Genomic DNA, 11,678 nt, shown 5'->3' with positions numbered 1-11,678 from the left:
CGGCGAAAGCAAAGTTGTACACCTAATATAAAATAAATTACATTAATTATTATATTATAAAAACGGTTGTTAAACTGTACTACATAAATTGTAAAAACTTACATTTTTATATTATTATTATTGTAACAATTAAAGAATTACAGTTTTGCAATGTTTGTGGAATATTACAAGCATATTACTGACATTTTGCAGGCATATTGTTAATTTACATTTCTGTAATACCTCTGCAATATTACATTGCAATCTGTAATATTGCAACATTGCTTCAATCTTCTATGCTGTATGGGTTAAGTCATTATCAATTTATTGGAAGAAATGTTCAGTCAACATATTAACTATGGAACAACGTAATATCACAAGGATAGTATTTAACTGTGTCTCTCTCTTCTTTTCAGTCAATATAACCTTGCAAAATGGACAATAAAAACAAAATAAAATACTTTGTATATATTATTATGAAAATATTTAAAATAAATAGAATATTACTTTGTTTTTGTAGGATTTACATAATGTTTGACATGCTACTACAAAAATTAGTAGCAAATACTTTGAAAAAAACTATTTCAACATATTGTCTGGATAATATATATATATATATATATATATATATTATAATTGGTTTTTTATTTATGATATTTATTTTTGTTTATATATAATAAATTCACACAGGATTTCTAGCATGACTTGCATAGCTCTCTAACTTTAATATTATATTATTCAACATTATTTAACAACTGTATTATTACAACATTGTAAATAAATAAAAATTTTTGCATATATATTGATTCAATTAATGTACAAAGGACTTGATATATAAGATTATGATTTTTAATCATTTCGAAATTTGTTACACATTATTTCGTTACACATGTATGACAATTGCATTGACAATTTATATCTCATGTATTAAAAATATTTGAAAAGTTATATGATGTAATTATGTTACTTACTATTAATGATTTGTAATTTCATCAAAGATGACCGTTGATGTAGACATGTCATTACAAGAGATGTAAAGCCGGTTTTACATTAGCAAGCTGATCTTAAGTTTGTTACGACAGCCAATATGAAGCGTTGGTTTCAAAATGCAAGCTTCCGATTGGCTATTACAAGAAACTTACGTTCGGCTTGCTAATACTAACTAATGTAGAACCAGCTTAATGTAGAACCAGATATAGATATTATAGAATTGATTTTTAACACTCACAACTGTCGGTTGGCGTGTAAAAACAGTCACAGAATTGCGCCCCTGAAAACAGTGGAAACAGCGTACCGCGCGGGAAAGCGACGAAGAGTAAGTCATAATGGCGTGGGGAAAGTCACATGATCCGATCGAAACCCGAGCGGAACCCGACAGCGTCGACGCTCGCATTCCCCATCCATGAGACTCATAAAGAAGACGTTTGGATTATCTCTGCGTTCCAGAATACGAGCAAGATGATGCTATAGTTTAACGAAAGACTTGCACACGCAAGTGTGCCGACGCCTCTTAAGTAATCATGCGGTAAGTAGTACAAAATTGTCTTATTGGGATATTTCGGGTTTCTTGTGCCTGCTATGAGGTTCGTTGGCCATCTTGTGAGTCGTAGTCATCACATCGCATATGAATTGTCACGCTAGAAAGATGTCCATGCCTCGCTATATTACAGACATTTTACATCATTCCGTCCAATTGCGCATTATGTTAATACGCCATGTAAATGTTCATGATCCACGTTGTCCGATCTCGCCAAAAGATGTTGCCAGACAATAATCTCGTATTGCGTCATGATGCTTCCATCAATATGTAATCATTGGTTGATTTTCCAGCGTAATCTGCATCCGAAAAAAAATCAGCTAAATGAGAAATAATCATCCGAGATTTCCGGTGGTTCGGAAATTAGATTTTTGTTACTGTCCGTCATCTAGTATAAATTCAATTTCCAAAACTTGTGAAAAAAAAAATAATATATATATATATAATTAAAAATGTAAAAAAATAGAGAATTTTAATTGAATACAAAAAACAAAATTTACATTTTATTTAATATTAAAATTATTAACAATTAATTTCTATCACTTGAGTATATATGTACATACATATTTGTATGGATCTATTCTTGTAATTGAGTTAATTTGCATTTGTTGTACACATGATGTCACAAATGTCTTAACACATGAAGTTGCACGAGCACTGGAGAAGGAATGAAAAGGCATATTAAAGCATTTTGTGAGGCAGTGTATATGTATGTAAAATAAAATAAATATAGATATATTTGAAGTATGTATATATAGTAAAAGAAGGTGCTTCTGACACTCAAGTTCGAGTTCCACATTTCTCTAAATTTGATTTTTTTTCTAAAACAATACGAAAAAAAAAAAATTATTTTTTTATGTCTTATTATTTTTAGTACACTAACAAGTAATTTCAAAAGAAAGAAGAATGTATAAACATGAACGTATTTCATATATAATTATATATGTTTATGAATATTTATGCATGTTTATGTATGTTTATGTATATTTATGTACACATATTCATGTATGAAAAAGTTTTTATTGGGAAATTAAATAATTATGGTTAAACTTTTTCAATTTACAGTAACACATTTTAAAATGATAATTTTACATGATTGTAACTTTAAGTAAATTTAAATCTTAGTATAAATGAATAAAAGCATATTACATCTCACAATTTATAAAATTTTGTGAAATTATCTTTTATTGTTCCTCCAATTTTATTGCTACTAGCTAATTCAATTCCACTCATGGCGTACAAGACAATGAGTTGTTATGAATCATGAAGGTATTAAGTGATTATCATATTTTTCAATTCTAATGAAACTAATTTGAACTTGAGTTACAGAAGCATCTACAAAATAAGATGAAAGTTAAGATCTTTTATTTCCACACTAGACCACACTAGAACTCTGTCACTTTTACCAAATGTCAAACATATACCTATCTCATTTTAAATAATGTACACAAAAGTATACATTAGTTCAGTCACAAAAAAACAGACCTGAACACCTGCTTTCTTATTATCTGGTTAACTTGTAGTTAGGTTTAACTTAATGTTTCATCCAATGGACTTCATCCATAATAATCATCATAGATAAAGATCATTGGATAAAACATCAGGTTAAACCTAATCACAAATTAAACAGATAATGAAAAATCGGTACTTAGTGTTGTTCAGTGCAAAGACAAAGAACAAGACAAAAATCGGACAATTATTTAAAAAAATATAATTATAAAAATGAAATTTGTTTGAGGTTTTTTGAGCACTACGCTTACTTATAAGTTAAAAATGGGCAAGTAAAAAAATGATTTTTTTTTGTTATTTATATTCTTCTCACTATTTGTTCGTTTTTTTTTATTTGTTATTAACATGGAAATAATTTATTTTTCAGTGCCAATATGGCGTTCATTACTAGCTACGTCGCTAAGCCGACCAAAATTTCTTTTCATCGTTTTTTAAAACCCCTCGGTTGGATTCACATCGAAAATGTCATCCAGTCAGGATCAGGAGATGTGGCTATGGAAGTACGAGCCGGTGTCTCGCAGTGGAACACCGTCGTTAGAAATTGATGACGATTGGCCTTTATTCGATGATCATTCTGTAGAAATTTCTAACAATACTGCGGAAGCTGTTATGTATGAAGATCATCCTTCCCGTGCACAAGTGGCAAAACAGCTTTTAGAAAAATTAGACGAATGGATTAAAGAAGGTAAATATATTATTTTTGTTTCTTGTTGTCTATTTAATAGCGAATTCGATTAGACATAATTATAAAAAAAGAACCTTGCAAAATATCAAATTCTGGTTTTCAGGAAACTTGTTTATAAATAAACATATAAGTCACATAAATATGAATTTAGAAAATTTATTTGATATGGAAAACGGTTTTGGTATTGGATAAATTGTTTTAAGGAATAAAATTACCCTTTAGGGATAAAGCGGTTTTTTTTTAATATCTCAAACTATTTGAAATATTAAAAAATGTTTTATATGCATCAGTGTGCATTAGTGTGTCCAACCGAATTTATTATAAAATATACATAATTGTGTGTATAAATGACGGTATTTATATCAGTGATAAATATTCATATTGTAACGAGCGACAAAAATTGATAATTTAATGATATTCTATTTCGTTTTACATGAAATAAAAACTGAGTATGTATATATCTTAGAATTTTGAATTTTATCTGTATGCGAATATACATATGTAAAATTTTGTTATTTCTAGAATATGCTTAACATACAAAAATACAATTTTAAAAATCTTGTATGAATAGACTTATCTACGTATGCTCTATCTAAGAACAAGAAAAAGTCGGAATTTCAAATCAGAATGTAAAGCAGAAAGAGTAATTGTACATATGAAGATAAACAGAAAATTAAATATTATAAATATTGTTTTTTCTTCTTAATAATGTTAAAAATACTGTTAAAATAAAAATATGACTATCGTAATATGAGGTAATAAAATATAAGAATACATTACAAATTTAGAAATGTAACTTCTAATCTTGGGTCATTCTGATTCTTGATCGACGTGATTTTATAAATAAGATGTATATCTTATATAATTGAATAATTCACTGATATGACACTCAAGTATTTTTGCTAAATTTTTCGTTAGTAAATTAAGTTTTCATGACGTTTTAATAAAGCATTTGTCATCAAATTTGAAATTTATTTTTGTTGAGTAAAGAAAATTGCTATTTTAAGAAATGAATATATTTTTGTAGTATGTAATGTTAATTTAACATTAAATATTTTAGTAATTAGAAATTAATAAACTTTTATTGCAACAAAACTTGTTCAAATTTAATCTTCAATTTGATTAGAGAAAATTGATTATTAATTCAACATATCAAGAATACGATACTCAACTAAAGATATCCATCCTGCTTTGTTGTCAAATTTCTGGAAAATTTCGTTAAAACATTTAATATTTTAAGTAATATTTTAAAGTAAAATTAACCAAATTTACATTTTTGGCAAATTAATTTTTTTATTCTTGCTATCACAAATAGTATGTCGCAAATAGACTACTATTAAAACGAATGTCGTTTGATTGAAATAGTTAAAGGGAAATTCTCAAATTTAATTCTGCAATTTTTTAGAAATTTATGACGCTCATCATAACATCTAATAATTTAAATGTTATAAAATAATTACATGATTACTTACTAACGACTAGTTTTATAGTCGTATTAAAAAGTGGAGCTTGTCTGCATAATCTTTAACATAATTATAGCATGTTATACTTGCTCCGGGAAAAAATTCATGTTCGGAGTTGAATCACAGAGATCCTTCTGCTTATACAATTACAAATCACACAATTTTCACACATTATCATATCTGAATGATAAGAAATCTCAATCGTCGTACCGCTCGCATTTTAATTGACATTGTTATAAATAAGTGATTTAACAGAGAGAACCATCGCGTAGTACGGCGTCACGAACTTCGGGACCCCTCTAAGGATACCAGTGTTCTCGATATTCCAGAGAAGCGAGATGCAAAAAAAAACTGCTTTATGCTTTCGAGTGATATTTCGCAATATCCGCGTGCGCAAATATGATCGAGCGGCGAGCTACGGTAAAGGACACGAGACGCGCGTGAATGCGCATTAACTTAAGAATCGCCTACTTTTCGCATTTTTCCATACTGCGCAAAAAAAAAATGAAAACTGGTATTTTCGTTCGATTTCGTATCTCCCTATCGCTTTCATTCTTTCTCACTGGTACCGTTCAGCACACAACACACAGAACAAACAAACGCGCGCACGCGTGTCTACTCTTTCTCTTTCCTGCGCTCTTTGTCGCTCTTCTCCTTTTTTTCTTGTGAAAGAGAGAGTGGGACAAACTGGTTAACCTCTACGCGAATGGCTCGATCTTGTAGATGATGATGGGCGGGGGGGGGGGGGGGGGTCAGTAACGAGATTGAGAGGAGGGAATAGAGGAGACAGAGGGGAAAGTCCAAAGATAAGCAGGAGCGGTTTCTCGCCAGTATACAGGCCATCGAAGTCCAATTTGCACGATCGCCATCCGTCGTGCTACATCAGTGCTTAATTAACTGTCGTCTACGGAGACCGCAACATCTTGATCTCTTATCAGTGTCTTCTGCATATCATTGTCTGATATCTCAACTGCCGCTTATCGATTTCTGCAAAAACATCTCAAGATCTCTTATCAGTTTTCCCGCGCGAATCGCCGGAAAATTCCACGGAGAGTAAAACGTCAGATTTTCTCACGTTCCTTGTAATACATATCTCATAGCACCACCAAGGAAAACAAAGAAAGAAGAAACGACCTGCACCTGATAAGAATTAAAAAGCTGCTGTGAAATTTGCCGGACGTGACATCGGACGCTCGTCAACGCAAACACGTGGCTGCGCACCGTTCTGCGCAAAATACCACCTCGCGTAGTATTTTGGAAGCGGAATCTCTGAGCGTTCACTGGTACAGGAACAACAGGATATCAAGCGAGTTTGCTGACAATCGTCATAAGAAGGAGGTGCAAGGGAAGCACAGGACGAACTACAACGAAACATTTGTGGAGATACATCTGAAATCCGGCGACGATTTAACTCTTTACTGATCCGTCGGAGATTTACGGCAGCGACATTTGTTTGTTAGTGCATGGGCACAACCGCACGCGGGTGCCCTGGGAAAGGAACAGTGGCTTGGCGCCGGTAATCCTACGAGACTGGCATCATTAAAGTTGATCCGTGAAAACGATCCGTCGTCTCGATGGTGGAGCGTGCTAATGTTATATAATAGCATGCAGTTCGCATATCGGTACACGTGGAATCGAGAGATCATCGTCAATTCCCAGAAGCTCGTGAAAAGACGTTGAATATTGACCGATTTGTTGCGATTATACGTGGGAGGATCGCACGTTCTTTTACGTCTTCGTACGAGCTACGGCACGCTACGTTGGCGCTACTGAAAGAACGATCATATTGGAATCATCGGCCCTTCCCAACCAGTTACACCAGATACACACTCCCACCTGATCTCTTTCCTCCCATCTCTTTAACAAGGAAAACACCAAACCACGCGCAATTACCATGGCTGCCTTATGTTACAGCGGTAGGTTTCCTTTTCCTCTCCCCCTTTGTTCTATATGCCCCCACCTGACGAATGCTCCGAATTGCTTCAAGTCGAGGCATAATACAGAATTTATTATCTAGGCGGAGTAAGAGATAGAAATATTATCTGATCACATTACATGTAGACATATTGGTACTGTGTTAGTTTTATCATTAGTTACACCTATTGCATAATGCATTCCGTTCTTTAAAACGTAAAAATAATATTGTTTAATCATTAAAATGCGCAATTCAAAAAAAAATATTTTTTGTCATGTTAAACATTTAAATGTTCATTGTATTGTGGGATTTAAAAATGTAGAGGGAAAATACAGATAAAACGAGCGATGACTTGCTATTCAAGATGTAGGTATATATTTTGTTTTACAAGTAAACACGAAAAGTGTCTATAGCGACTCCGTGATTTCGGTGCTTGTTTTTTAAGATTTTTTTTCTATTTAGTAATACAACTATTGTTCTTTGTTTCTCAAAGAATGTCGAGCAAGATAGAACGATGTTGATCTGTATCACTAATGCTCATTTCTACCAATATAGATTAATTTTTTTTAATCTTAATTCGACTTTTTATTTCGACTAATTCTTAGAACTAGAAAAATATAAAGAATTAATTGAATCGAGATTAAAATAATATCTAAGACATAATTGAAAAACACAAGCAATAAGAAATATCAGATTTCAACCTATCAGAAATCGTATATTAGAATATACTATTTTTGACAGATTTTTCCTTGTTCCTATTGCCTATTCCTATTGCTTTTCATTTGTAGCTAAGGCTTTTAAACACATATATAATTACGATTTAGTAGTATTATAATTTTCTTTTGAATATATAGACTATTTCTTGTTTTCCAAAAAGATTGATTCGTGAAATTGTGCACTTTCAATAATGAGTAATTCATTTGTGTACAGATAAAATATTTTGTCCTTTCTACGTTAGAGAAATATTACATTCGAAGTATTATTTGTTGTTTTACTATTAAGAAAATTCAACAAATTTATGAAGAACTGGAATATATGTATATTTTTTAATTGTTTCTTCAAGGATCTTGTTTATATTTTACAATACATGTTAACAGTTTGATCAACTAGCATGTCTTGGTTTTTTTTTGTTTTTTTTTTTTTTTTTTTTTTTTTTAATTTAAACGGACATTTATGATACTTATATGGACTATATATTTTGTGTTCGTAAAATATATTTTGAATAATTTCTCTTTATCTCTAATGTTTCGGAAAAAAATATATATTACATTGGAAGTAAAAACTAGTTTTTTTTAAACTAGCTACTCTTGAGTAGCTCTTAATTTTTTTTTACAGTTATGAGTAGAAAAAATAAGACTCACATAATAAACAAATTTATATTAAATTTATACGAATTTTTCTAAAAATTTAAACAAATCTGAATTTTTTTTTTTTTCCCCAAAGTTTAATCAGATACTTTGATGTTATTTGTCATCGAACATTGACGCACGTGTCATTTCTCGTTATCACAAATGAAACTTCAGATTTGTAGCCCAAGTTTGGAAATAAAAAAAAATACGCTAAATCGCACATGCGATCATGTAAATAGCAGGCATACACAAATTTTAGAAAGATTCTCGCCAGTATGTTTGACAAGTAGTTCCTTTGATAAGGAGCATCTTTAAATATTGCTGAAATTCGAATCTATATCAATCTCATTTGTCATTTGTTTACATTCCTAACACATTATCATGTCAATAATCTCGTTCATTACATTTTCATAAAAGTATATTACAGATCACGAAGTAGATACATATTCTGTATAAAAAAAAAATCAATCATATCTTTAGATCTTAGGATATTATATATTATATATTTGATATATTTGATGAAATTCATTTTCTTAAGAAACAAAAGTTATGATAATAAATTCGGTGTGTGTGTGTGTGCGTGCGTGCGTGCGTGCGTGCGTGCGTGCGTGCGTGCGTGCGTGCGTGCGTGCGTGCGTGCGTGCGTGCGTGCGTGCGTGCGTGCGTGCGTGCGTGTGAACTTTTAACAAAACAAGCGAGTGCAATTAAAATAGATAATCTTACTTAAAAATACGATATGTACATGTATAATAGCATTTTTTTATTTGATGACATTTTAACTGCACTCGCCGCGTATCTCTGTTTTCCTGAAAGTTCTTTGTGCACTTCTAACACTTAACGTCATCCGAATACAGAAATGGTCTTATCTAACCTCATGCCCTCTTGTATTTAAAAGAAGATAACATCCAATAGCTACTGATCAAAGTTTCATAAAATAGGTCACGGTTGTCGTAGAGAATACGAAAATTATTCACCTTTTATATACTATAGGTCCTTGATCGGCTACGTCCTCGAGAAGGTGAAACCTTTCAGAAAGATAAGAGCAATATTTTGAAGCATTCGTTCAAGTTTTATAAGGCTATCAACGCACGTGTAGTCATTAGTAATGATTTTAAAAAATGTATTTTTTTTTTTATAAACATTTTGCATACGAAATAAAAAAAATTGTCGCTGCAGCCCAGTAATTGATCTCATTATAAATGAGATTGCAAATGAGGAACTTGTTTTCCTACTTAATGTCCATGAAATTGTATTATATTAATACGCCACACCTATTTATTGTTTGTGCATGTCGCAAGTACTGTTAGCTATCAGCTTGAAATTTTTAATCAAATTGACATAAAAAGAATATCATCGAGTAACATGTTACTCAGAACTTATATAAAATTAATCTCTTTCCTGAGCACTACAAGCGCTGCCACTAAAGAATGAGGAAAATTCGATTCGACGCTGTCGATAAAACATGAAAGATGGATAATATAAGTTTTTTACAAAACGTAATACGCGATAAATAGTTTTAACGTTATGAAAAATAAGAGGATCGATCATTCCTAGACATCCTAGACATAGAATATTTGTCAGCCATGCCATATTTCCAGAGACGTATTATTGCGTCTCACGTTATCCAATAACAATGCACACATACTAGGAAATATAATATCGCCAGTATGTGATTCATTTGCAAACGAATGAATATCACGAGCGTGGCGTGCGAACTGATACGCGATGTCAATTAGAAATAGGACGGGCGCGTTTTGATCTACGGCGCCATCAGCCACGCATATTGCTACCCAAAGAATTATGCGATATTGCTTGCATGCGGACTGTAGAATTTCTTAAGTAAGTTTGAATGTGTCCGCTAATTTCAGCGCATACATTTAATTCAATAAAGTTTATAAATAAATATATATATATATTATTATTAATTGCAATAAGTGTAGAAATATTACTGTAATAAGGGAATATATCTATAAAATAGAAGAAATCTATAAAATATAGAAAAATTTTTATAATAGTACAATATAAATTTCTTCGTAATGAGTCTGATGTATAACAGATCAATAAAAAATTCAAATTCTTAAGAATTCTAGCGAATTAACCTAATACATACAATTGAAAAGGCAAATTGCACAGGCAATAGAAACAAAAAATAACAGATTTTAATCTATATCAGAACCGTTTTAGTATATGCAATTTCTGAAAAAAGTTGAAATTTGTCATTCCCTATCACTTTTCATATATGTCTCGGGTTTTATTCTACAGAGAGCCACGTTAAAGTCAAGTTGCGCAAACAACTGTTATTCTAATCAAGATCTGTTTGCTTTCAGAACCCTTCTCAGATTGGCTGGAGGAAAAGATAGAGCTGCCTATATTTGAACAAATATCTCTTCCCGAAAATCAAAACAAATCACCGCTGCCGGTTTATTCCACTGTCATTTATCCGCTAACGTTGACGAAGACATTGCAGCAACAGCAACAACAACAACAAGAACAACAACAACAACAACAACAACATGATAATACACAAACTCTCTTGCAGGAATTTGAAACGGTTTTGGGTGACGTCGAGGCTTGTCATCAGATCATTCCGCCAATCAGTTCGACGCTTACTCCTCCGCAATCACCCTCGCATAAATCGGTCAATGTGGACACGCAGCTGCTGGTCACTCTGCAGCCTATGGAATCGTTTGCCAACGATCAACCGATATATAATATAACTCCAACAGAACAACCGCTGTATGTGGGCAATATATCACGTCAGTGGAATACCGACAACATAGATTCGTTAAGTCCGCTTGGCGGGGATGTTGCGAACGAGTTAGCGGTGGTGGATGAATACGTTCGTTCACACACCAAGGATATACTGTCTCCCGTAAGTCCATGCAGCTCCAATAGCAGTTCGGCCGACGATTCCATTGACGATCCCGATTGGAGTCTCGAAACTGAGAAAAGAACAAGTCTGAAAGAAACAGTTCATGATTTTTCAAAGCATCGCCTTAAGCCGTATTCTCGATCGTCTCTTGAGGACAAGAAGGTACGAAAAAAAGAACAGAATAAGAATGCTGCCACACGTTATAGACAGAAAAAGAAACAAGAAATCAAAGAGATACAGGGTGAAGAGCGCGAACTGGCGGAGCACAATGAGAAATTAAAAGAAAAGATGAAGAACTTACAGCAGGAGATAAAATATCTGAAGGGATTTATGAGGGATGTCTTCAAAGCTAAGGGTATTCTTAAATAA

The 11,678-nt window shown here is 32.4% G+C and overlaps 1 protein-coding gene across 1 annotated transcript; it reads left to right on the top strand.

Annotated features, from left to right (window-relative positions):
- Window positions 1–3,487: 3,487 nt before the first annotated feature.
- Window positions 3,488–11,678, top strand: LOC105624047 (activating transcription factor of chaperone). The gene is made up of 2 exons (XM_012205410.1): window positions 3,488–3,710; window positions 10,765–11,678. Exons 1-2 carry the CDS (start codon window positions 3,488–3,490, stop codon window positions 11,676–11,678), a joined length of 1,137 nt encoding a protein of 378 aa, XP_012060800.1.

Source organism: Atta cephalotes (genome assembly GCF_000143395.1).
Source record: "Atta cephalotes unplaced genomic scaffold scaffold00071, whole genome shotgun sequence".
Classification (NCBI taxonomy): Eukaryota; Metazoa; Arthropoda; class Insecta; order Hymenoptera; family Formicidae; genus Atta; species Atta cephalotes.
Note: the sequence above shows the minus strand (reverse complement) of the source record. Positions and strands in the feature narration are given on the sequence as shown.